Genomic DNA, 26,123 nt, shown 5'->3' with positions numbered 1-26,123 from the left:
GCATGGCTCAGCTGCAGGAGCTGCCTGGGCTAAAGCACATTTTTTTCTTCAAGTGATCCTTCCTGCTCCCTCACAGGGCTGTTTCAGTGCTGCAGGACCTATAGGAATTGTATAGGGACAAGCAGGGGTTAGGTAGGAGCAGGCACGTGGTGTCCCTCTGGGTCCAGCCCCTGTTTGCAGGTCCCTAAACATCTGAGCTCTTGGGTGTGAAGTCACTGAGGGTCTTGCCTGGGTGCTCCTGCCATCCCTCCCTCTGCAAACTGGTTTAACTGGGACAAAAAAATTCCCAAAGCTCCTGAAAAAAAAAAAAAACAGCCAAACACCTATGAAATTACAAATAGAGCTCCAGCACCGTGGCTGTGGGAGCACGGGGATGAAAATGATGGATTTGGTGGCACTGGGTGGCTCCAAGATGCCCTTGGGACCTCAGGGATGAGTTGAGGTCTCTGCCCCACGGCTCCTCAGTTGTGTAGGGAAGTTTCAGGGTCCCACAGGGATTTTGGCAAGGAGGAGGAGGGTGGAACTGGGTCCCTGCTGACCCCTTTCTCCATCAGAGCTGTACAGCTACACCGAGGAGCCCGAGCTCAGCACCAACAGGAGATGCTTCGAGGAGGATTTTCACACTCAAGGTACCAGCTCTGGGCTCAGCACCCCTGGGTCAGGGTGGGACCTTTTGGGGGAAGCATCTGCCTGGTTTTCATCTCTCTTTTCCAGTGCAGGGCAGGAGGTGGCTGGAGCTGGCTGGGGCTCAGCAGAAAGCCTACGTCATGCACCTGCTGGATGGGCTGGAGGTGGTCAACAGGGACAGGAGGCTCAAAGTAGCACGGGCCATCCTCTACCTGGCACAGGGTGAGGGCCACATCAACCCTGCCTGGGTGTGGGAATGGATCTGGGCCTGGCTTCAGCATGAGGGGCTGGGAGAAACCTTCTGGTGCTGTGCCATGGAGTGAAGCTCCTTCCTGGGATGCTCCAGGATGTCCAGTGAGGTTCAAAGGTAATTCCTCCCTAACCAGTACCTCCCTCTGGGTCTGACCAGGTGTCTTTGGGGACTGTGATAATGAAGGTGATGTCCTGTACTGGTCTCGACACAACAGCTTCCTCCTCTACCAGCTGGGAACCTTCACAGCCTTCCTGGAGCTCCTCAACATGGAGATTGAGTGAGAGGACCTCCACTGCCCTCCCCTTCCTTGTCTTTTCTTCATCTCATTCTTTCTCTTTGCCTTCACCTTCTCTCCCTGTCCTCCTCACCCTCCTTCATCCCTCTCCTCATCCTTTTCACCCTTCACCCTTCCTTCACCCTTCCTTCCACCCTTCCTTCACCTCCCTCCTCCTACAGAGGACCAGGGAGGTATCACAGCCACAGCATCTCCCCCACTCTGGTTTTTCCACCACCTGCTGATGGAGGTTGGAGGGTGGGGGTGAGGAGCAGCCCCTGCCTGGTGTCTGGTGCTGAGTTTGTCCCCTTTGTCCCCAGCAACAGCCAGGCCTGCAGCAGTGCCCTGAGGAAGCCAGCCATCTCCCTGGCTGACAGCACGGAGCTCAGGTAGAGCCTCAGTTCCCCCCTAACAGCTTGGGTGGAGGCTTCTGGGGACAAAGTGGCCTCTGGCTGGCAGTGTCACCTCCCTGCCCTGCTGTCTGCTGCAGGGTGCTGCTCAGTGTCATGTACCTGCTGGTGGAGAACATCCGTGTGGAGCGGGAAACGGATCCCTCCGAGTGGAAAACGAGTCGGGAGACCTTCAGGATGGAGCTGAGTGAGCCACAGAGTTCCTTGTGCTCTGAGGAGGTCTTTTTGTTGTGCTGTAGTGGTGAGGAGACCTCAGGGAGGGGGGATCTGCTCTGAACCTGCTCCTGGTTTTTCTCTCCTCCAGGTTTCCCTGTGCACACTGAAGAACCCTTTGCTCTTCTGCTCTTTACCATGGTGACCAAGTTCTGCAGTGGCCATGCTCCACACTTCCCCATGAAGAAGGTTCTGCTCCTGCTCTGGAAGGTGCTCCTGGTGGGTGCAAATCTTCCTTTTCCCATAAACTTCCCCATGAAGAAGGTTGTGCTTCTGGTGGGTGCAAATCTTCCTTTTTTCCATAAACTGATATCTGGGGAATAGTGCTGACACACTTGAAGGTTCTACTCTTGCTCTGGTGGGTGTAAACCCTTCTTTTTCCCATAAACTGGTATCTGGGGAGTAGTGCTGACACACTTAAAGGTTCTGCTCTTGCTCTGGTGGGTGCAAACCCTTCCTTTTCCCATAAACTGATATCTGGGGAGTAGTGCTGACACACTTGAAGGTTCTACTCTTGCTCTGGTGGGTGCAAACCCTTCCTTTTCCCATAAACTTCCCCATGAAGAAGGTTTTGCTCCTGCTCTGGAAGGTGCTCCTGGTGGGTGCAAACCCCTCCTTTTTCCCATAAACTGGTCATTTGGGGAATAGTGCTGACACACTTGAAGGTTCTGCTCCTGCTCTGGTGGGTGCAAACCCTTCCTTTTTTCCAAAAACTGATATCTGGGGAGTAGTGCAGCCTGGATGCTCCTCGCAGGTCAATCCAGCTGTAATGAGGCCATTTAGGATGTCTCAAGCTGAAAAAATCCAGTTTCTTCTAGGATGGGGATGGGATGGGCTGAGCCACGCAGAGGCCACGGGGTGGGTGGGGAGAAGCCTGGAAAGCAAACCAGTGCCATGGTGTCTTCATCCTCAAAACTTCCAGTGTGATGACCCCAAAAACTGCTGCTCCCCCCCCAGGGAGAGCTGCGGGGTCCCGGTGGGATTTCTGCTTCTCTCTTCCTCACCTCTCTCCTTGGTCTCTAGTTCACGCTGGGTGGATTTGAAGCCCTGCAGATGATGAAGGTGAGGAAGAGGGAGGAGCTGGGGCTGCCCCCCCTGCCAGAGGACAGCATCCAGGTGATGAGCAGCATGCGAGCTGCTTCCCCTCCCGCCTGCTCCCTGGAGCTCCTGGAGCAGCAGCAGCAGCAGCAGAAGCAGCGCGGGCACCGCAGCCGCAGGGTGAGAGCTGGGACCTCCTGGGGCTGGGGCAGGGCCCAGGGAGCTTCTCCATCATCAGCTCAAGGAGCAGCCCCTGCTCAGGAGGGTTGCCCCATGTCCCCAGGTGCTCCTCTGTTCTCCGGTTTCATAGGATCAGGGAATGGGTTGGGTTGGAAGGGACCTCAAAGCTCATCCAGTCCCAACCCCCTGCATGGGCAGGGACACCTCCCACCAGCCCAGGGGGCTCCAAGCCCCATCCAACCTGACCTGAGACACTGCCAGGGCTGGGGCAGCCACAGCTTCCTTGGACAACCTGGGCCAGGGTCTCAACACCCTCAAATTCAAGAATTTCTCCCCAAGAAATAGAATCAGGGAATGGTTTGGGTTAGGAGGGACCTCAAAGCTCATCCAGTTCCAACCCCTGCATGCTCAGGGACCCCTCCCCCAGCCCAGGGGGCTCCAAGCCCCATCCAAGGTGTCCATGAAAGCTTCCAGGGATGAGACAACCCTAATTAATGCTCTTGAGTTAATGAGCATGGAATCCTGGAAGGGTTTGGGTTGGAAGGGACCTCAAAGCTCATCCAGTCCCAACCCCTGCATGGGCAGGGACACCTCCCCCAGCCCAGGGGGCTCCAAGCCCCATCCAACCTTCAACCCCTCCAGGGATGGGGCAGCCACAGCTTCTGGGGGCAACCTGGGCACCCAGGGGCTCAGCACCCTCACCCCAAACAATTTCTCCCTCCCTCCCTCCCTGCCCAAGAAACAGAATCCTGGAATGGTTTGGGTTGGAAGAGAACTGAAAGCTCAGCTCATTCCAACCCCCCTGCCATGGGCAGGGACACCTCCCTCCCAGATTGCTCCAAGCCCCATCCAACCTGGCTTTGAACACTGCCAGGGATGGGGCAGAGACTCTTTTCCTGGGCAACCTGGTTCTAAAGCTCAGCACCCTCACCCCAAACAATTTCTCCCTCCCTCCCTCCCTCCCTGCCCAAGATCTCCTCTCCATCTCCCCTCTCCCAGCTGCAAACCCTTCCCCCTCGCAGGGTCCCATCCCTCCAGGCCCTTGTCCCAAGTCCCTCCCCAGCTTTCCTGGAGCCCCTTCAGGCACTGGAAGGTGCTCTAAGGTCTCCCCATGGGATCCTTCTCTTCTCCAGCCTCAACACCCCCAACTCTCTCAGCCTGGCTCCAGAGCAGAGCTGCTCCAGCCCTCCCAGCAGCTCCAGGGCCTCCTCTGCACTGGCTCCAACAGCTCCGTGTCCTTCTGCTGCTGGGGACCCCAGAGCTGGACACAGCTTTACCCCAGGGGGGGCTCCCCAGAGCTGGGGATGTAGCCCAGGACATGGGGGGTCTCTGGGCTGTGAGCACACATTGCTGGCTCAGTTTTTCATCCCCCAGTTGCTCAGTTTTTCAGTTCCAGCAGCTCAGCCCCATGATGTGTTTGACCTGGAGCACATCCTGACTCCGTGGCTGAGGCCTGATAAGCACCAAGGAGCAAAGTGCTCCCAGCAAGCTCCTCTTTTTTTAGCTCCTCTCATGGAGTTGCTGTGTTGCAGTCCAAGGGTGATAATGCTTTTTTTTTTTTTGGTGTGGTAGAGGTGCTGGATGGCAGCACCAAAAATGAAGTTGGAAGATGAGTGACACCTCCTGGAACAGCAAGGTCAGAGGTTCAGAGAGGGCTGCTCCTTGTCCAGGCAAGAGCTGGGAAGGAAATCCTCCCCTGAGGGACATCTGGAAGCTTGGTCCTTCCAGGATGGAGAGGTCTGGTGCCAGCAGCTGGGTGGGAAATAAAACCCAGGGCATCATTTGAATTCCTCTTTTCCCTCCTGCTGCAGCCCCTGGTGAAACAAGACAGTTTGGATATCTACAACGAGAGAGACCCCTTCAAGAATGATGAAGGGGGAGCTGATGAAGAGGAGAATGATGATGTGGACAGTGGGATTGAGGGGGAACTGGACCTGATGGAGAGGGACACGATGATCCCCGTGATGCCTGCTCAGCACCCACCCATTGACAGGGTGTCCTTCCCCAAAGGGCTCCCCTGGGCCCCCAAAGTCAGGTAAAACCCTCTGGGGTCACTGCTCTGCTCCCCAGCCCAACCCCTCCTGGGGTTCAGTGCAGGCTGTGGGAAGTTTGTTGGGGACTCCTTTTCTTTTTTTTTTGTCTTGGTTGGTCCTTTCTGGGCTTCTCTGAGCTCTTCCCCAGGTTTTACAAACCAAGTGTGGCCAAGTTTGGTTGATCAGTGACTGTCCCATTGTGGACATCCCAGGTTGTGCTGGGAAGGAGCTGGAAGGTTGTGCTGGAGTGACTGGGAGCAGGGGCAGCTTTCCCAGCTAGAACCAGTGGACCTCAGGCTTGGGAACTGGTTAAGGATGGCTGAGTGGGACTGGTGTGTTGCCAGATGAAGCCTTGTTGAGAGGCTTTTCTCTGAGATGAAAAACAGGAGAAAAACATCTCAGGATAAAGGAGTTGGGGCCTTCCCTTCCTGAGACCAGTTCTGCTACACGTGAGATAGGGGAGTGTTAGGAAAAAAAGGTGGAAAACTCTGCCCCTTTCCCTCTCTGATCTATGTGAGATTTTGCTATTGATCCAAATCATGGATTTAATCCATTATCTTTAAAAAATGGAAGCAAATACATCTTTTTTTTGATATGGGAGCAGTGAGAGAGTTAAGTGTGTCCCTCCAGGCCCCTCCTTGAAGGGACACAGCAAGAACTGGTTTCCCACCTGGGTCTCCACACAGGCAGTGCCATGGTACTCCAAATGAGGGTTATTTTTCTTGGCTGATGCCTGAAAATCCACCTGGATTTCTTTCTGCCAGTGAAAGCCCTGGCTCCTGGTTCCTGTCCTTCTTCTAGGGCTGAGAGCCTGAGCAGTTCTCATGAAAGATGCCCAAGGTGGGACATGGTGGAGCAGCTCCTGGAGCAGCATGGGCTCTGCCAGACTGCAGGGACAGCATTTGTTTGCTCAAAGTGAGCAGATGCTGCTGGAAGATGCAAGTGCTGGCAACACAGAAGGTGGAAAAAAAGGTGCTGGTTGCAGAGAACTCATCTCAAATTATTTGCCTGCTCCCAGGAAGCTCCACAGCAAACAGAAATTATTTTGGTTCACATGATTCTCAGGCAGTGAGAGCAATGGTGGCTCTAACCTGGTGCTGTTAAGACCTCTGGAAATCAGTCCTAGAAAGGTTCTTGTTGTCCTTTCTGAGCAGTGCAGGCTGTGATCTGGTGTCTCTCCCATTTTCCAACCTTCTCCTTGTTTTTTTTTCTCTGCTGCTCCATCAGACAGAAGGACATTGAGCATTTCCTGGAAGCCAGCAGGAACAAATTCATCGGATTCACACTGGGCCAGTGAGTGTTGTTACCTGTGCAGATCCAACAAAATCTGTCCTGGAGCTGCCATCAGGGCAGCTGAACTGCTGGGAGGTGTCCCCAGGGCTCAGTTTTTCTCAGTTTTTCTTTTTGAGTTTTTTTCCATTTTTCTTTTTGAGTTTTTCTCCGTTTTTCTTTTTGAGTTTTTCTCCCCTCAACCAACCTCGGGCATCCTGAGGATGATGAGGGCCCAGGGCTGGATTTCCCTGGGGCTGCAGCAGGACTCTTGGTGTTATAAAAATACATTCTAGGAGATGCTGATCTCCAGGGACCTCTTTCTATTAAAAATCAGACCTAGCTTGGAATAAGTGACCTCTAGCCCAAGCCAGAGACTTGAATGCTGTGGGAGGGAGTTGGGACAAGGTGGTACCCACAGAACATGACCCAGGTTGTGTCTAAATCAAGCTGTGGGTGCCTGGGCCCCTTGTTTGGTTTTAGGGGCAGTGCTGAGCTGAAGCTGACACCATGCAGGGTCCTGATTTCACCCCAAATCTTCCCCCTGAGGTCACCCCTCTCAGGTGCAGCTTTTCTGGGTGGCAAAGCAGCTCCCACCAACTCCTCTCCCAATTCCTGACCCCTCTGGGGATGCGTTCAGTGGATTCATCAGGCTCCAGGCTCCCTTTTTTTTTTGACCTTGCATGGCATGGAAGTGTTCAAGCCAGCTCTTCCTCCCAGCCCTCTCTCATCCCCCACAGAGACACCGAGACCCTGATAGGGCTGCCACGACCCATCCACGAAAGTGTGAAGACACTGAAGCAGGTAAGAGGGGGTTCCATGCATGGCACCTGCATGAAAAAGCTCAGAAAACCTTTCTGAGCAGCACTCAGACTTTCTGACCACATCCTGCCACTCAGCAGATGCTCTGAGGTGGGATCAGACCCATGGGCATCTCATGGAAGGGAAAAAATAAAATAAAATCACTGGCCAAGAGGTGCAGAGGGGTTGCAGGGGATCAAGTCTCACCCCCATATTTGTGGGACAGGAGTTGGAAGGAGTTTGAGGCTCCTCAGTCAGTGTGTCAGGGTTTAACTCTGCCCTGGCAATTAAACCAAATATCAGATGCTCCCTATTAATCCCCTTCCCCTCCCTGATAAAGGAAGGAGAGAGAATAAGGGAGAGAGACTGCTGGGTTGGGAACTAAACTACACAGCTTGAATGGAACAGGAATGAGAAATAGGAAAAATGACTAAATCTCTACAAATCTACAGGAAAATTGATCCCAGGTTCCTCCCCCCTTTCCCCCAAGAACTCTCCCATCCCCACTGAGGCTGCAGGGCAGCCCTGGGAAAGTCCAGGCTGGAATCCTGGGCTCAGGAGCAGTTGGGAGCTGGAGGCAGGAACACACAGATTCAGGCTGGGATGGATCAGGAGCAGAGGCAGAGGAAGGGATGGAATCCTCCCAGGATGCTGAAGCAAAGAGGGAGAGGGGAAGAAGGGGAAGCAGGAAGGGCTTTGAGCCTGGGGATCCCTCCAATTTCTCCTGAGGATGAGGTGGATGGGATGGAATCCTCTGTTTGGTCAATTCTGGTCATTTCTCTTGTCTGTTCCTCCCCACAGGAGGGTTTCAGGTGGGACCTCTTGACTCCTTTTCTCCTTTTGGAGGGCAAAATGTTCCTCAGAGCTGAGCAGTGTCCTTGGCTCTGCAGCCCATTCTCCAGCAGTAACTATAACCATGGAGTGGGCTCAGTCCCAGCAGCAGCCACTGCCTGAGAAACTTGCTGTGAATTTCAGCAAGTGCAGCTCCTGACAAGAGACTGAGCTGAAAGCAAAAGCACAAGGCAGAAAATCCCCTTTCTCCTGGCCCAAACCAGGACACACAGCAGCTCAGTCTCCTGCTCCTCTCCAGTTGGGCTCTACCAGGGCTTGCAGGCAGAGCTCCTGCTCCCTCTGCCTTTGGAAGTTGGTTTGATGAATCCAGGGAAGGTCTGGACAGCTTTGGAGGGGATGGATAACCCTGGTATGAGGTGTGGGAACTCTGTCTGACCTCTGGGTGAAACACAGGGATGGGCTGGAGCAAGGGGGTCCCTTCTTGTTAGGTGTCAGAGGAAAGGTTCTCCATGGATCTGCTGTCATCTCTTCACCTAACTCAGATATTCCTGAAATCAGGAAATGTCCTCACTGAGGGTTTCATCCTTCAGCTGTGATGTTGCTTTGCCTCTCTCTGTGTGTTTTCCCAGCACAAGTACATTTCCATCTCAGATGTCCAGATCAAGAACGAGGAGGAGCTGGAGAAGTGCCCCATGTCCTTGGTAAGGAGTTGCTGCTCCCCATCACTCCACAGATGGGTGGAAAGTTCCCAAAATGTCACAGGAATCCACTTGGTCTCTGTAGCCCTTAGGACACACCTTAGATGCTCTTTTTTTTTTCTAGAATTTCATCTCTTGATCAAATGTAGCAGTGGAGAAAGGCCTGGGGCAGCTATGGCCATGGTTAAGTCCTCAAGCTGGGTTATATGGAAGTGACCAACACAGCTCAAGAGGATGGACCTGAAATAATTTTCCCCTTTTTTCTGATGTTTCTCTGTCCTAGGGGGAAGAAGAAGTCCAAGAAACCCCTTGTGAGGTCCTGTACAGAGCAATGTTGTACAACCTCCCCCAGTACATGGTAAATCTCTGCTTCTTCTAAGTAAAAAAGAGTTTTTGAGTGGGGAATGGGCACAAAGTGGGAGCTGCAAAGCTGGGGGGTGTTCAGGACTTGGTTTGGGATATTTTGGTGGGAATGCAGAGCAGGGTTGGGTGGAAAGTGCAGTGGAAGAGGAAGGATTCAGAGGATCAGGTGCAGATGTTGAAGATGGGTCAGTGGTCAGAAAATAGGATTTATGGGAGTGATATGGGCCAAGGAACAAATCCCTCATCCTGGGGATCCCTCTCCATGCCTGGTTAGAAAATAGGATATGGGGGGATATATGGGCCAAGGAACAAACCCCTCTTCCTGGGAACATCCCCTTATGCCTGCTCAGAAAATAGTATTTTTGGGGGGTATGGGCCAAGGAACAAATCCCTCTTCCTGGGAGCATCCCCCTTCATGCCTGGTCAGAAAATAGGATTTGTGTGGGGGGGGATATGAGCCAAGGAACAAACCCCTCTTCCTGGGAACATCCCTTTATGCCTGCTTGGAAAATAGGATGTGTAGGGAGTATGGGCCAAGGAACAAATCCCTCTTCCTGGGAGCATCCCTCTCCATGTCTGGTCAGAAAATAGGATTTTGGGGGAAATATGGGCCAAGGAACAAACCCCTCATCCTGGGGATGCCCCTCCATGCCTGTTCTCCCTGCAGATAGCTTTGTTGAAGATTCTCCTTGCTGCAGCTCCCACCTCCAAAGCCAAGACTGATTCCATCAACATCCTGGCTGATGTGCTGCCCGAGGAGATGCCGTGAGTCCCCGGGGCCACCAACCCTCTTGGCTTGGCCAGCAAGTCTTGGACTGGGCAGGAGAGTTGGGGTTTGCCCTTAGATTTGTCCAGATGGGGGAGATCTCTTTGGAGAGGTGCAAACTCCTCGTGCTGCTGGAGCAGAGCTGGTTTTTCAGGAGTGTGACAATTCCAGAGGGGTTGGTGGTCACTGTTCTCTGCTGGCTTAGTGACCCAAACCCTGGAATGATGCTCAGTGACATAAATCATAAAGATCCTTGAAGGTGTGGTAGGTGTCCCAGACCTGGGAGGTGTCCCACTCTCCCAGAATTGCTGAGGGAGAGCAATCAGCATTTTTTTTTTCCCTTTTTTTAATGCATTTTGGTGTCACCAGACAGGAGGGGAGGGAAGTGAGAGCCCTGGAGGGAAGTGAAGATCTCAGTTTCTGTAGAGCTGTCCAGATGAATAAAAACTCAACAGTTCCTTGGTTCTTGCCTCAGTACCCACCCTGCTGTTGGTTTTTTTTTCCCTCCAACCCAGCATCACTGTTCTTCAGAGCATGAAGCTGGGGATGGATGTGAACAGACACAAAGAGATCATTGTGAAGAGCATCTCAGCTTTGCTGCTGCTGCTCCTCAAACACCTCAAGCTGAACCACATCTACCAGGTGAGCAGAGAGAAGGGGCTGAGCTGGAGCTGATGGTCCTGATAGATCCAATCCCAAAAGATCTTTCCTGGGAGGTTTTTCCATGAGGAGCTGCCCCTGTGCTCAGCTCTGGGGAGGCCACAGCTTGAGTCCTGTGTCCAGTTCTGGGCCCCTCAGCTCAGGAAGGAGATTGAGGTGCTGGAGCAGGTCCAAAGGAGGCAACTGGGCTGGGGAAGGGATCCAGCACAGATCCTCTGAGGAGAGGCTGAGGGAGCTGGGGGTGTTGAGGCTGGAGAAGAGGAGGCTCAGGGGAGACCTCATCACTCTCTCCAACTCCCTGAAAGGAGGTTGGAGCCAGGGGGGGGTTGGGCAGATATCAGTGGGACAAGAGGGCATGGATTAAAGAATTTGTTCCTAATATCCAACCTAAACCTCCCCTGGCAGAGCTGAAGCTCTGCCAGGGGAGGTTTAGGTTGGATATTAGGAAAGAATTCTTTGCAGGGAGGGTGATCAGGCATTGGAATGGGCTGCCCAGGGAAGGGGTGGATTCTCCATCCCTGGAGATATTTCCAAAGAGCCTGGATGTGGCACTCAGTGCCATGGGCTGGGAACTGCAGTGGGAGTGGATCAAGGGTTGGACTTGATGAGCTCTGAGGTCCCTTCCAACCCAGCCAATTCCAGGATTCTAGGATTCTCAGTGTGTGCTGACAGCCCAGAAACCAAGCAGGTCCTGGGCTGCATCAAAAGAAGCAGAGACAGAAAGTCAAGGGAGGGGGTTCCATTGAAACATCAGGAAAAAACTTCTTTGCTGGGAGGGTGCCAAGGCACTGGCCCAGGCTGCCCAGGGAGGTTGTGGAGTCCCCTTCTCTGGAGATATTCAAACCCCCCCTGGATGCAGGGCTGGGTAATGTGCCCTGGATGCTGCTGCTTGGACTGGACGATCTCTGGAGGTCCCTTCCAGCTCTGATTCTGTGAATTATTGTATTTTCTTCTGTACTAGCTACACCTCCTCCTTCCCTCTTCCTTCTTTTGCCATAGATTTTTACCTTAAAGCTTCACTGCAGTCATTATTTGCAGCTATTCCTACACTTTTGTCATAAAGTTTGTGTCCCCACTCTATGGCAAATATTTTTCCAGCTGGTGGGAGTTGCTGGGTGGGATGCTGTCAGGGTTTAACACTGCCCTGGCAATTAAACCAAATAACTGATGCTCCCTATTAATCCCCCATCTCCTCCCTGATAAAGAAAGGAGAGAGAATAAGGGAGAGAGACTGATGGGTTGGGAACTAAACTACACAGCTTGAATGGAACAGGAATGAGAAATAGGAAAAATGACTAAATCTCTACAAATCTACAGGAAAATGGATCCCAGGTTCCTCCCCCCTTTCCCCCAAGAACTCTCCCATCCCCACTGAGGCTGCAGGGCAGCCCTGGGAAAGTCCAGGCTGGAATCCTGGGCTCAGGAGCAGTTGGGAGCTGGAGGCAGGAACACACAGATTCAGGCTGGGATGGATCAGGAGCAGAGGCAGAGGAAGGGATGGAATCCTCCCAGGATGCTGAAGCAAAGAGGGAGAGGGGAAGAAGGGGAAGCAGGAAGGGCTTTGAGCCTGGGGATCCCTCCAATTTCTCCTGAGGATGAGGTGGATGGGATGGAATCCTCTGTTTGGTCAATTCTGGTCATTTCTCTTGTCTGTTCCTCCCCACAGGAGGGTTTCAGGTGGGACCTCTTGACTCCTTTTCTCCTTTTGGAGGGCAAAATGTTCCTCAGAGCTGAGCAGTGTCCTTGGCTCTGCAGCCCATTCTCCAGCAGTAACTATAACCATGGAGTGGGCTCAGTCCCAGCAGCAGCCACTGCCTGAGAAACTTGCTGTGAATTTCAGCAAGTGCAGCTCCTGACAAGAGACTGAGCTGAAAGCAAAAGCACAAGGCAGAAAATCCCCCTTCTCCTGGCCCAAACCAGGCCAGATGCAAGCCCTGTACAGCAGAGTTCTGCAAGGGGAAGATGGGCTGCAGGGTGTTTAGAGCAAACCATGAAGTCTGCTTTGCTTTTTGGCTGGGAATGGGTTTCCATTCCCAGGTGCTGCTCCCACTGACCCCTTTTCCCTTCTCTTCCTCAGTTTGAGTACGTGTCCCAACATTTGGTGTTTGCCAACTGCATCCCACTGATCCTGAAGTTCTTCAACCAGAACATCCTGTCTTATATCACTGCCAAAAACAGGTACAGCCACTTCTGGGCAAGAGAAAATGATGGGGCAGAGAGGTTTTGTGCATGGGAAACCTTTCTATCTGCTGGGTTTCCTCCTCTGGTCCCTGGCACAGGTTTGGGGCAACGTGTTGTCCCCTACAGGAATCCACTGGAGGGGAGCAAATCCCTTCTGCTTAATAAGAACAGGCTTGGGGGTTCCCAGGGGTTCCCAGGCTCCTATTCACTACTAAAATACCCAGAGACATCTCCCTTGCTGACTGTAGAATTTTTAATCTTTATGGGGAAACAGTCCAGAGCCACAGCCTCCAAAAGCCTTGATGGAGCAGAGCCTTTTAGAGGGTTTTTTTCCACTTTTTATGGCTTTTTCCTGACTTCTCTGGGTTTTGCAGAGCTGCCAGTGCTTTCACTTCTGGTTTGAGGAAGAGGCACCAGCCCCATTTGGAGTTTGGGCAGGGGCTGGTTGGATCAGCACAATAAGAACTGAAATAGCACAGTTCTGGGCTGGGTAGGATTTCCTCATTTGGAGGAGAGTGCCACAGAAGAATGTTGTTAGAATGGTGCAAAAATCCTTTTCCTTGATGCTCTTTTTGTTGCTTTTGAGCCTTGTGTGTAGGCTGCTTTGTCTCCTGTGTGTTATGGGCTCTGTATGTGTGGGAAGGCACGGATGGAAAGATAGAAAATAAAGTTTTAATGCTCTTGCTGGTGAAGATTTATCCACTTTTGGTCCTGTGCTTTAAAGGCACCTAAGAAAGGAGGGAAGCTGAGCTCTCTCTGGAGCACTGAGCTCTCTCATCTGCTTTCTGCTGGAGTTTCACAGGCAGGATAGAGCCCTGTGAAAAGAGGTGAGGTTTGCAGCTGGATGCTCTGATCCAGCCCAGCCCAGAGCAGCAGTAATGTCAGGCACTGCCTTACAAAAAGATTGCAAGATTTGATCAAGTTCAGGTTTATGGATCCCTGTTCTGTGATGCCACAACAGAAAGGATCAGAAGTGATGCCAGTCCAAGGATGGTGCTGCTGGTCCTGAGCTGGCTCCCTCTGAGCTCCCCTGCACTTCCAGTTTTGGGATTAAGATGGATGTGAGAGAGTGAGGAGCAGCTGGCCTTGGGGGCTGACAAGCCCTTTTTGGGCACACGTGTTAAAAAAAACCTGGTTTAGGGGATCTCCCAACCTTGGGGTCTTCATCAGGGGGTCTTACCCCTGACTCAGGGATTGTCACAGGTCAGCTCAGTGCTCAGCTGCTGGATTGGAAACCACAAAACAGCAAAGGCTGCAGCTGTGTGGCAGTGCAAGAGCTTCACTTTACAGCTGGGCATGTCTCAGTGTGTCACATTTTAGCCATATTTTTTCTTTTTTCTTGCCTCCTTTCATAAAGGCAATAAGCTTGGAGGGCTTGGAAAGACCTGACTGCCCTCACTGTGAATTTTCTTGCTGGTAATCAGATGTCTTCATTTTAACCTGTGTTTTATAGGTGGGTTTTTTTCCTTTTTTTTAAATATGAGTAACTAATCTGTCATGTCTAAATGGATCCAAATCCTTCGAGTCCTTTATTAATGCTCTCAGGATGTGCTTTGGAGCCAAGAGGAATGGATGCTGGGCTCCACTCAGATGAGAAGTGAGGCTGGGAGCCCATTTGGGTCCCATCTGTGCAGCCTGGAAAGCAGGAGAGAGGCAAAGCCACTCAGCACCAGCTGCTGGAGCCAGGATTCCAACCCAGCACCAGCTGCTGGAGCCAGGATTCCAACCCAGCCAAACTCCTTCTGCCTCTGCAGCTCAAGCCCCAGGCACAGGGGAGGAAGAGGTGGCAGAGTGCTGGGTGTTATCACAGAAATCATCTTAAAACTGCATCCAGTTTTGGGCCCTGCTGTACAAAAAGGATGTGGACAGGTTGGAGAGGGTCCAGAGAAGAGTCAGGAGGATGATCAGAGGACTGGAGCACATGGAATATGAGGAGAGGCTGGAAAACTGCATCTGTTCAGCCTTGAGAAGGCTCAGGGCAGACCTAATTCTGATGTTCCAGTGCTCCAAGGGGGCTCCAAAGGAGATGGAGACTCCCTGTGTACAAGGAATCCCATGGACAAGGGGCAATGGGCACAAGGTGCTCCTGGGGAGATTCCAATTGGACACAAAAAGAAAAATTTTCCCTCTGAGACCAGTCAGACATTGGAATGGTCTCCCAGGGTGGATTCCCCCACTTTGGGAAGTTTGAAGTCTCAGCTCAGTGGGTGCTGGGACATCTCAGCTCAGCAATAACATGAGGAGGGTTGGAGCAGCTGATCCTGGAGGTCCCTTCCCAGCTGGAATTCTGTGATTCATATTTACCTGGTTCTTACTGAGTCTTTTCTGTCCTCTTTTCCCCAGCATTTCCATCCTGGATTATCCCCACTGTACAGTCTATGATTTGCCTGAGCTCACAGCAGAAAGCTTGGTAAGCAGCCCAGAAAGGGTCCTTGTAACCAGTAGTGCTGTATACAAGAGGGTGAGAAAAGATATTTATTTTTTTTATAATTTTTTTTTTCTGTCTTCCTTCGTTGTACCTCTAAGCTTTCCAAAATTAATTTTTTTTTCCCCCCTCCAGACTTGAAAATTCCTCCTGTTTCTATTCTGACTGAAGTGTTGTGCATCCCAAGACAATAATTGGGTTTGGAGGTGTCCCTTTCATCTCTCCAAATGAGAGAAGCTGCTTTTTAAAAAGGATTTGCCCAGAGGCCATTGCCTCCCAGGCTGGAATTGCTCTGAGCACTTGCATTTTGTAAGGTGCCAGTGGATAAAGGAATGAACCAAATTCCCTACAGGGATTATGGAAAGCAGAGAGCAGGAGGGGCTGTGGGAATAAATGGAGTACAGAGGAGACATTCCTGCTGAAAAAAACTACAATAATTCAAATGCAGAGTTGGAGCTGGACAGGGTGCAGAGCAAGGGGAAGCTTTGGGATTAAGAGGGAAGGGAGAGACCCTAAATGATGCTGGAATCATTAGGAAGGAGCCTGAGCAAGAGTAGTCAAGGCAGAGGTGTTGCCTGGCTGCTAAAATCTTTAATCTGTCTTGCCCTCTGTAGTTATATAAAGGGTAAAACCATCAAAGTGAAGGATTTTCCATAGTTTCTACAAACCAGAGTTGCTCAGTAACCCCCCCAATGGCAGCAGTCAGCCAGGAAATCCAAACTGGTTTTATTTCATCTGTAGCACTTCTGGTGTTCTGCTGGGATGCAGGTTCCTCCAGTCAGTTGATTAGTCCAGATGATCAAATTTATATAAAAACTTGCTGTGGGGGGTGAAATTTAACCCTGTGGGGGCTGTCAGGGTTTAACACTGCCCTGGCAATGAAACCAAATAACTGATGCTCCCTATTAATCCCCTTCCCCTCCCTGATAAAGAAAGGAGAGAGAATAAGGGAGAGAGACTGATGGGTTGGGAACTAAACTACACAGCTTGAATGGAACAGGAATGAGAAATAGGAAAAATGACTAAATCTCTACAAATCTACAGGAAAATGGATCCCAGGTTCCTCCCCCCTTTCCCCCAAGAACTCTCCCATCCCCACTGAGGCTGCAGGGCAGCCCTGGGAAAGTCCAGGCTGGAATCCTGGGCTCAGGAGCAGTTGGGAGCTGGAGGCAGGAACACACAGATTCAGGCTGGGATGGATCAGGAGTGATCCGGCATCCCGGTGACATCCCGGTGACATCCTGTGCGCAGCAGCCTCCTGCTGGCAGAAAGGTGAATTTCCTCAGTTTGGGTTTTACCAAATCCCAGAATTAATAGATGTAAAATAAATAAAATAAACCAAATAGATCTTCCTGGTTGAGGTGATGTGTGCCATGGCATTTTACCAGCTTATTACAACAATAAGTTTGGTGCTTGCTTTTAAGAACAAAAGCATTTTTCTGGTGGGAATTTTCTGGAGTGAATCTGATTTCCAAGCTGGATTAAACATGGACAGGAAGAGCTCCCTGGAGTCATCCCCAAACCCTCCTCCTGAGGATGCCCAGCTTAGATTTTGCTGCAGATTTTGCTGTTAAGGCTGAAGCTTTCCTTAAGTGCATTAATAAATGAAGCAGCACTTGGTTTCCCTCTCATCCCCCAAAGAGGTTTTTTGTGGGACACCTCTGCTGTGCTCAGGGCTGCTGAGACAGAAAGAAAATCCCTGGAGTGGTGGAATTATTGCTCAAATGTGCCACGGGGGAGATTTATGCTCAGGGTGCTTACACTGAGCTAATACTTAAAATAATTTATTAGCTGCACTTAAGCTGGAGGGGATTTTTGTTAGAGAGGAGTCTTGTCCTCCTGATGTAAATGCTGCTGTGTACCAACCTGTGTTGGGGGGTGATTTCCTTTTATTTCCTATTATTTCCTTTTATTTCCTATTATTTCCTTTAATTTGCCTGTGATCAGTCCTCTGAGTATGGGGGTAGTTTAAGAATTAATTTATATAATTAACAATCCCCCTGTTTTCTAAGCTGTGGTGATCACTGGGCTGTAATTTGATTTCTGCCTGTAAACAACAACTAGAAATCTGCCACACAAGGTAATTCCCATGCTGGAATGATGGGATTTATCTTTGTTCTTACTCTCAACTTCACTGCAAATTAAAACACTGGTCACAGCTGAGTCTTAGAGGAGAGTTTTCCCCCCAAAACAAAGTTTTTCCCCCCAAAAAATCAAGTTGGCTTGATGACAACCCAAGCAAGGAGGTGGCTCCACTGCTCACTCTCCCTGGGAAATCAGATTTGTGCAGATAGGGAAAATAAAGGGAAAATAAAGATTTTCTGCACAAGGAAAGCTCAGGGAGGATGCTGCTGGATGCTGCAGATCTGCAGATGACACTAAGCTGGGGGGAAGTGTGGATCAGCTGGAAGGCAGGAGGGCTCTGCAGAGGGACCTGGACAGACTGGAGAGTTGGGCTGATCCCAACGGGATGAGGTTCAACATTCCAAGTGCCGGGTCCTGCACTTTGGCCACAACAACCCCATGGGGAGCTCCAGGCTGGGCACAGAGTGGCAGAAAGGGAGCTGGGAGTCTGGATTGCCAGGAAGCTGAAGAGGAGCCAGCAGTGTGCCCAGGTGGCCAAGAAGGCCAATGGCATCCTGGGCTGGCTCAGGAACAGCGTGGCCAGCAGGTCCAGGGAAGGGATTCTGCCCCTGTGCTCAGCTCTGGAGAGGCCACAGCTTGAGTCCTGTGTCCAGTTCTGGGCCCCTCAGCTCAGGAAGGAGATTGAGGTGCTGGAGCAGGTCCAAAGGAGGCAACTGGGCTGGGGAAGGGATCCAGCACAGATCCTCTGAGGAGAGGCTGAGGGAGCTGGGGGTGTTGAGGCTGGAGAAGAGGAGGCTCAGGGGAGACCTCATCACTCTCTCCAACTCCCTGAAAGGAGGTTGGAGCCAGGGGGGGGTTGGGCAGATATCAGTGGGACAAGAGGGCATGGATTAAAGAATTTTTTCCTAATATCCAACCTAAACCTCCCCTGGCAGAGCTTCAGCTCTGCCAGGGGAGGTTTAGGTTGGATATTAGGAAAGGATTTCTTTCTGGAGAGGGTGCTCAGCCATTGGAATGGGCTGCCCAGGGAAGGGGTGGATTCTCCATCCCTGGAGATATTTCCAAAGAGCCTGGATGTGGCACTCAGTGCCATGGGCTGGGAACTGCAGTGGGAGTGGATCAAGGGTTGGACTTGATGAGCTCTGAGGTCCCTTCCAACCCAGCCAGTTCTAGGATTCTGTGCTGTCAGGGTTAAGCTTTTCCTTCTCTGTTCTGCAGGAAGCTGGAGACACCAACCAGTTCTGCTGGAGAAATTTATTCTCCTGCATCAACTTGCTGAGGATCCTCAACAAGCTGACCAAGTGGAAACACTCCAGGACCATGGTAGGTGATGTCCCAGCTCTCTGAGATGTGCCATGGGCTGCCAGAGTTGTACCTGGAGTGTGTCCCTGGCTCTGTGCTGCAAGGTTTCAGCACAGCCTCCTGGCTCAGAGGTTCCTCTTGCTGTGCTGCAGCTTCTGCTGCTTCATAATCTGGCATTTTTCTTTTGCAGATTGAGCCTTAAGTGAAGGAATGCTTTTTTCTTCTCCAAATAATACTTATTATTTGATAAATAATATTATAATATTATTACTTATATTAACTTGTTATTAAATTAACTTAATATATACTTAAATAATATTATTACTTATTATAATTACTTCTTTCTGTGACTTTCTAGCCCCCTGCAGCAAGTTTTGGTTATGTTGAACACTCTTGTTCTACCTGCTTGGGGTGTTTGCCTTGAGCATCTGTGCTGGGAAGAAAGAGTGAGAGGCCTGGGGCTGTTGAGGCTGGAGAAGAGAAGGCTGAGAGGGGATCTGCTGAATGTCCATCAAGAGCTGAGGGGTGGGGGGCAAGAGGAAGGGGCCAATCTCTTTTTGGGGGTGGCCAGGGAGAGGCCAAGGAAGAATGGGTTGAAGGGAGAAGAGAGGAAGTTCCAGCTCAGCATGAGCAGGAGAAACTTGTTGAGGGTGAGGCTGAGGGAGCCCTGGCCCAGGCTGCCCAGAGAGGTTGTGGAGTCTCCTTCTCTGGAGCCTTTCCAAACCCCCCTGGATGTGTTCCTGTGTGGGCTGCCCTGGGGGATCCTGCTGGGGCAGGGGGGTTGCACTGGGGCATCTCCACACCTCCCTTCCCACCCCTGACATCCTGTGGTTCCATAGGGTTTTTTTTCTCTTCATTTTCTTCAATTTAGGATAAACCTGTAGGAGGGAGGGACAGCTCAAGTCCAATCCTTCCCATTGGTCTTGTTTTTTTCTCTGGAGTAGAACAGTCTGTGAGGATGGACATCATGACCTTGGGGAACCTGACAGTTATTTTGCTGAAGGAAATAAACTAAATTTAGCTTTTACAAATTTGAGTCAAAACTTTGGCTAAAAGAGATGAAAGAGAAAATTTAGGGGGAGGGCATGATTCACCCAGCAGACACTGCCCAGATGGTTGGAACAGCAGCAGCTGAAGGACCTGAAGACATTTAGTGCTGAAGGTCTGGGTTGGGATCTGGGATTTTTCTGCCCCACAGCCTGCAGGCTCCCAGTGATGTCCTCGTGGTGTAAAACGTGGTGGTGACCATAAAAATCACCATGAGAGGAGCTACAAACCACAGGGGTTGACACAGAATCATTAAGGTTGGGAAAGACCTCTTAAGGTCATCAACTCCCAGCCCAACCCCACCACTAAACCATGTCCCAAAGTGCCACTTGGTTTTGCTGAGCCCTAACTGGGGGGTTTCCTTTGGCCTGAAGTGCTGCAAAAGCTCCAAGCCTCTTGCCTGGTGGGCCTTGTCCTTCTGATCCAAGGGAACAATTTCATGGGTGGATATCCTAATGAAATCCTACAATCCACCAAAGCTTTCCCATGGGATCTGTCTCAGGGTGTGCAGTGTATCAGAATGTGGGGTTTATCAGAATGAGAAGGGGGGTTCATTACACTCCTGTTGCTCATTTGTAAATGAAGGCCCAGCTGATGCAAATGAGATGATGTGTTCATTTTCTGCATGTTTGCTTAATGCTTTCTCAGCTCTTTAAGTGCTACAAATACCTCCAGGGATGGGGATTTCAGGGAAGCAAAAAATGTGAAGGGTTGGAAGGGAGCTCTGGAGATCCCCCAGTCCAACAGGATGTGTTCCCTGGGGGATCCAGCTGGGACAGGGGGGTTGGAGTGGATGATTCCCAGGTGTCAGTGCCCCAAGCTGCTCAGACAGCACCCCTGGGGTGTTCCTGCCCAGGCTGAGTTAATTGGTGTTGGTTTCCTGGCAGATGTTGGTGGTCTTTAAGTCAGCCCCAATACTGAAACGAGCTCTGAAGGTGAAGCAGGCCATGATGCAGCTCTATGTCCTCAAACTGCTGAAAATCCAGACCAAGTACCTGGGGAGGCAGTGGAGGAAAAGCAACATGAAAACCATGTCTGCCATTTACCAGAAGGTCCGGCACCGCATGAACGACGACTGGGCCTATGGGAATGGTGAGTTCTGGGAATGTCACCTGGGAAGGGACCTCCAGGATCAGCTGCTCCAACCCTCCTCGTGTTATTGTTGAGCTGAGATGTCCCAGCACCCACTGAGCTGAGACTTCAAACTTCCCAAAGTGGGGGAATCCACCCTGGGAGACCATTCCAGTGTCTGACTGGCCTCAGAGGGAAAATTTTTATTTTTGTGTCCAATTGGAATCTCCCCAGGAGCACCTTGTGCCCATTGCCCCTTGTCCATGGGATTCCTTGTACACAGGGAGTCTCCATCTCCTTTGGAGCCCCCTTAACATCAGAATTAGGTCTCCCCTAAATTCTGCTCCTCATTCAGAGTTGATATTGGTACAGAAGGACTTTGGCATTTGGTCTGTAACCTGTGAGGAAGAAATTAACTTGTTTGGGTCAAAATTGGGGATTTTTTTCATAACTTTATTGCTCTGCTCAGCACCATCAAGAGGGAACAAATTAATTGCACGAGGAAAAGTGGGAACAACAGATAAGGATGGGACATGGGCAGCTTGGGTCTCCAAGGTGAGAGTTTCCACGAGCCAGGCCTTCACTTTTTGTGTTTCCAAATCATTTTAGGCACTGAGCCCTTAAACTGTCCTGGTATTCACTAAAATGTTTGTGGAAAATCTGAAGGATAGAATCATGGAATGGTTTGGGTTGGAAGGGACCTCAAAGCTCATCCAGTCCCAACCCCTGCATGGGCAGGGACACCTCCCACCAGCCCAGGGGGCTCCAAGCCCCATCCAACCTGACCTGAGACACTGCCAGGGATGGGGCAGCCACAACTTCCTTGGACAACCTGGGCCAGGCTCTCCCCACCCTCAAATTCCAGAATTTCCTCCCCATCTCCAACCTCAATCTCCCCTTTCTCTCCAAGTTTTAACCCATTTCCCTTCTCCTCTCCCTACCCCCCCGTGTCCAAAGCCTTCCCCCAGCTTTCTTGGAGCCCCTTCAGATATTGGAAGGTTGCTCTAAGCTCACCTGGTGTCAGGGTTTAACTCTGTCCTGGCAATTAAACCAAATAACTGATGCTCCCTATTAATTCCCCTCCCCTCCCTGATAAAGGAAGGAGAGAGAATAAGGGAGAGAGACTGCTGGGTTGGGAACTAAACTACACAGCTTGAATGGAACAGGAATGAGAAATAGGAAAAATGACTAAATCTATACAAATCTACAGGAAAATGGATCCCAGGTTCCTCCCCCCTTTCCCCCAAGAACTCTCCCATCCCCACTGAGGCTGCAGGGCAGCCCTGGGAAAGTCCAGGCTGGAATCCTGGGCTCAGGAGCAGTTGGGAGCTGGAGGCAGGAACACACAGATTCAGGCTGGGATGGATCAGGAGCAGAGGCAGAGGAAGGGATGGAATCCTCCCAGGATGCTGAAGCAAAGAGGGAGAGGGGAAGAAGGGGAAGCAGGAAGGGGTTTGAGCCTGGGGATCCCTCCAATTTCTCCTGAGGATGAGGTGGATGGGATGGAATCCTCTGTTTGGTCAATTCTGGTCATTTCTCTTGTCTGTTCCTCCCCACAGGAGGGTTTCAGGTGGGACCTCTTGACTCCTTTTCTCCTTTTGGAGGGCAAAATGTTCCTCAGAGCTGAGCAGTGTCCTTGGCTCTGCAGCCCATTCTCCAGCAGTAACTATAACCATGGAGTGGGCTCAGTCCCAGCAGCAGCCACTGCCTGAGAAACTTGCTGTGAATTTCAGCAAGTGCAGCTCCTGACAAGAGACTGAGCTGAAAGCAAAAGCACAAGGCAGAAAATCCCCTTTCTCCTGGCCCAAACCAGGACAACTGGGAGCCTCCTCTTCTCCAGGCAGCTCACACCTGAGAAACAGCAGCAGTTTCACCCCAGAGGATACCCTGAATCCTTAAGCTGAAGCACAAACCTGATGTGCTGCTCTGTTTAAACAGTGTGAGGTCAAAATGTGTAATTTTTTTTTTTTGAGGGAGGTCATGAAGTTTCTGATGTTCCTCATGTGTTAACCTCATATTCCCTTGTAAGTACCTCCCCTGGCTGCAACAACTGAAGGTTCAGACAAGAGAAAGTCCTTAAAGATCTTGTTCCCTTAATAACATGGTCCTAAACTTTTGCTCTGTGTTTTTTTTTTTTGCTCTGTTTTTTTCTTCTCAATGAGGATTAAGTAGAGAAATGAGGTAGCATTCCTGTTTAATAAGAGAAGAGGTAAAAGCCTAACATCTTTTTAATGAGTGAGGAAGACATCACAATTGTGTTAAGGTGTTTAATTTCACATGTAAAAGATTTAATCTATTTTTTTAAGACTTTTCATGCTTTTGATAGTCATGCTGCCACTACAACCCTCATTCAGAAGAACCAAATTTTACTGAAAGGAAATTAATTTTACTCTTAAGGCAAATGGAGTTCCCCAGATGCACAAAGACTGGGGAGGACTGGGGACTTCCTTTCTTTTAGAGGGATTTCTGTCCTCTTGCTGCCTTTTTCCATGTGCTGACTGTTCCCTGGGGGATTGAAAACAGCACAGGGTTTTTGTTGGGATACAGCTAGGGGATACTCCCTGCCTTGGGTGACTTAAATAGCTCCAGCACTACATGCTTAAAAATAGCAGGAGGGAGCAGGCAGCCACCTGTCCTACAGCAAGGTTTTGCCATAACAACTGAATTTAGGTGACAGGATTGAAAAAAAAATGAATTTTAAGGTGTCCTGCTTCCCCCAAAATCAGCAACATCATGCAACACTTGAGTGCACAATTTTTCTGCTCTCATCTTAACCTGGAGAGTTTGCCAGGGAAGCACTTGGCTCTCTGAGACATGATCTGGAAGGTTTTTTTTTTTCCTGGAGTGTTTATTTTTATCTTCATATATCTGGGTTAATACTCAGCTCAGACCTTTCTCCCTCCCCTGAGCACTGCTGAGCTCTGCCAAGTGAATTTACTGAACCTTTATGGAGCAAAAGACCATTTTCTACAGATTCAGAGCCCATAAAGATCAACTTTCAAAATACTCTTTTTTTTCCTGTTTACTCAATATTATCTGTTTGGAGTTTCCTGGTTATTGCAGCCAGTTATTAGCTTTTCAACATAATTCATAGTTAAATTTGTCCAAATTTTAGGAAACTTTGGGTTCAGCAGCTTATAATGAGCTCACCAGGTTTTAGCCATATACATTTAATCTCTGCTTCACACATCTGTGGAGATTTTCAGTCCTGCTTGCTGTAAAAAGCAGGAGCTTGGTAATTACAGAGAGTCCTTAAACCACCCTATAGAAATAACTGCATTTCCATAGGAGGCTTTCTGACTCTGCTTAATTACAAGTGATTTTAACACCTTCCATATAATCCAAAATGCATACAAAATGGGGAAAATAATCAGTAATAACTGACTGGCTAATACTCTGGGCAATTCAGACGTGGTTGCTGTGAAAACCTTCACTGTTTCTTTTCCTTCTCAGCGTTTTGTTGTGTGTTTTTTTTTTTATTTTTTTCTTTTTTCTACAACTCTTTGGTCTTTTTTCTTCTTCGATGTAGATATTGATGCCAGACCCTGGGATTTCCAGGCTGAAGAATGCACTTTAAGAGCCAACATCGAAGCTTTCAACAGCCGGAGGTACGACAAACCTCAGGACTGGGAGTTTGCCCCGGTGGACAACTGTCTGCAGAGCGTGCTGGGACAGCGCCTGGAGCTCCCGGAGGATTTCCACTATTCCTACGAGCTCTGGCTGGAGCGGGAAGTGTTTTCCCAGTCCATTCGCTGGGAGGAGCTGCTGCACCACCAGTGAGAGCACCACCCCGCTCCCACCTCAAAAAAAAAGAACTCAAGGTGCTACAAGGCTGAGGAAAGGAAGGTGGTTTGGGGCTCGGGTGTTTTTAAGCACAGCTGGGAATAAATAGTGAGAATCTTTCCCAAGAGATCAGGTGGTTTTTTGCCTACACCTCACAGCAAACAACTGCCCTGGTTTTGGAGATCATCCCTTTCCTGTGAGTTCTTGGAGACCACAGAGTGTCACTGGACCTGCCTGGAGTTCCCAGTTACAGTGTCACACCAGTTCTGGTTGTTACTGGAGATTAACACCAGAGTAGGAGAGCTCTGAGTCCAGGGCTGTCTCTTAGCATCCAAGTTTGTTGTAAGAGTATCTCAGCTGTGAGGGGTTTTCTCACCTCTCCCCATGCTGTGCCTCATGTCTTTTCATTTATTCCCTTCTGGCTGTTTGAGGAAGTGCTTCAAACCCCCTCCTGCCACGAACAAACCACTTGGTGAAGATGAAAATAAAATGTGAGGCACTGTCTGGGACAGGCTCAGCCAGAGGGGACAGGTTGGATTGGACAAAGGAGTCCCCTGGGCTGGCATTGCTGCTGCTGGGATTGTATCCAACCCAACTTGGAGAGGTTTGCTTCCACAACTGATAATTTTTGGGTCATTCACCAAGAATCCACTACTTTTTCCACCATTCTCCCTTTTCTCTACCACTCTGTTCACTCACCATTTGTAGCAGAGTAAAATGTTTGCTGAGCTGTGCAGAGTTTAGAGCTGTAGAGGAGGTTGACTGCCACATTTCTCACCATCTGATTGCTTTTCAAGGATAATTCCTGCAGGTAACTTTCTTTAGCTCTTCTAACCCTAGAGGAGACAGTAAATGCCATGTAAAATAACCTAATTTTTACAGATTTTTGCTTATTTGTTTGTGCCAAATTAAAGTGGGGAGGAAAAGTGCTTTGGTTAGTACTTTATTGCCATTCTGTGAGGAAAAGAGCAGACAGTGTGGTCAGGAAGTTTCAGAAGGAAGGGCACATGGAGCTGTAAACTTTCTGTAAGGTCCATACAAATTTCAAATTTATCCTTGGGTAAAGCTGCATTGCAGGAGGATGGCAGCTGGATGCCAGCTGGGAACTCCTCTGGGCAACTTCTGAAGCCCATACATTTCATAGAATCCTAGAATCCTAGAATTGGCTGGGTTGGAAGGGACCTCAGAGCTCATCAAGTCCAACCCTTGATCCACTCCCACTGCAGTTCCCAGCCCATGGCACTGAGTGCCACATCCAGGCTCTTTGGAAATATCTCCAGGGATGGAGAATCCACCCCTTCCCTGGGCAGCCCATTCCAGTGGCTGAGCACCCTCTCCAGAAAGAAATTCTTTCTAATGTCCAACCTAAACCTCCCCTGGCACAACTTGAGACCTCTTGTGCCCTCTTGTCTTGCTGAGAGTTGCCTGGGAAAAGAGCCCAACCCCCCCCTGGCTCCAACCTCCTTTCAGGGAGTTGGAGAGAGTGATGAGGTCTCCCCTGAGCCTCCTCTTCTCCAGCCTCAACACCCCCAGCTCCCTCAGCCTCTCCTCAGAGGATCTGTGCTGGATCCCTTCCCCAGCCCAGTTGCCTCCTTTGGACCTGCTCCAGCACCTCAATCTCCTTCCTGAGCTGAGGGGCCCAGAACTGGACACAGGACTCAAGCTGTGGCCTCCCCAGAGCTGAGCACAGGGGCAGAATCCCTTCCCTGGACCTGCTGGCCACGCTGTTCCTGAGCCAGCCCAGGATGCCATTGGCCTTCTTGGCCACCTGGGCACACTGCTGGCTCCTCTTCAGCTTCCTGGCAATCCAGACTCCCAGCTCCCTTTCTGCCACTCTGTGCCCAGCCTGGAG

General features: G+C 50.4%; 1 protein-coding gene across 2 annotated transcripts; it reads left to right on the top strand.

Moving 5' to 3' along the window:
* The first annotated feature begins 557 nt into the window (after nucleotides 1–557).
* STRIP2 (striatin interacting protein 2) lies at nucleotides 558–24,392 on the top strand. Of its 2 annotated transcripts, XM_071734272.1 has the most exons (19): nucleotides 558–629; nucleotides 715–849; nucleotides 1,037–1,157; nucleotides 1,475–1,543; nucleotides 1,645–1,751; nucleotides 1,869–1,996; nucleotides 2,801–2,995; nucleotides 4,807–5,030; nucleotides 6,256–6,321; nucleotides 7,038–7,101; nucleotides 8,520–8,591; nucleotides 8,872–8,946; nucleotides 9,619–9,716; nucleotides 10,233–10,359; nucleotides 12,455–12,555; nucleotides 14,902–14,968; nucleotides 18,287–18,391; nucleotides 20,305–20,509; nucleotides 24,018–24,392. In XM_071734272.1, exons 2-19 carry the CDS (start codon nucleotides 768–770, stop codon nucleotides 24,266–24,268), a joined length of 2,157 nt encoding a protein of 718 aa, XP_071590373.1. In that variant the 5' UTR covers nucleotides 558–629; nucleotides 715–767; the 3' UTR covers nucleotides 24,269–24,392. The 2 variants fall into 2 exon arrangements, with proteins under 2 accessions (XP_071590373.1, XP_071590374.1); XM_071734273.1 differs by lacking the exons at nucleotides 558–629; nucleotides 715–849; nucleotides 1,037–1,157; nucleotides 1,475–1,543 and having other exon boundaries at nucleotides 1,648–1,783.
* Nucleotides 24,393–26,123: the final 1,731 nt, after the last annotated feature.

Source organism: Heliangelus exortis, chromosome 1 (genome assembly GCF_036169615.1).
Source record: "Heliangelus exortis chromosome 1, bHelExo1.hap1, whole genome shotgun sequence".
Lineage (NCBI taxonomy): Eukaryota > Metazoa > Chordata > Aves > Apodiformes > Trochilidae > Heliangelus > Heliangelus exortis.
This window is presented reverse-complemented; position numbering and strand designations above follow the sequence as displayed.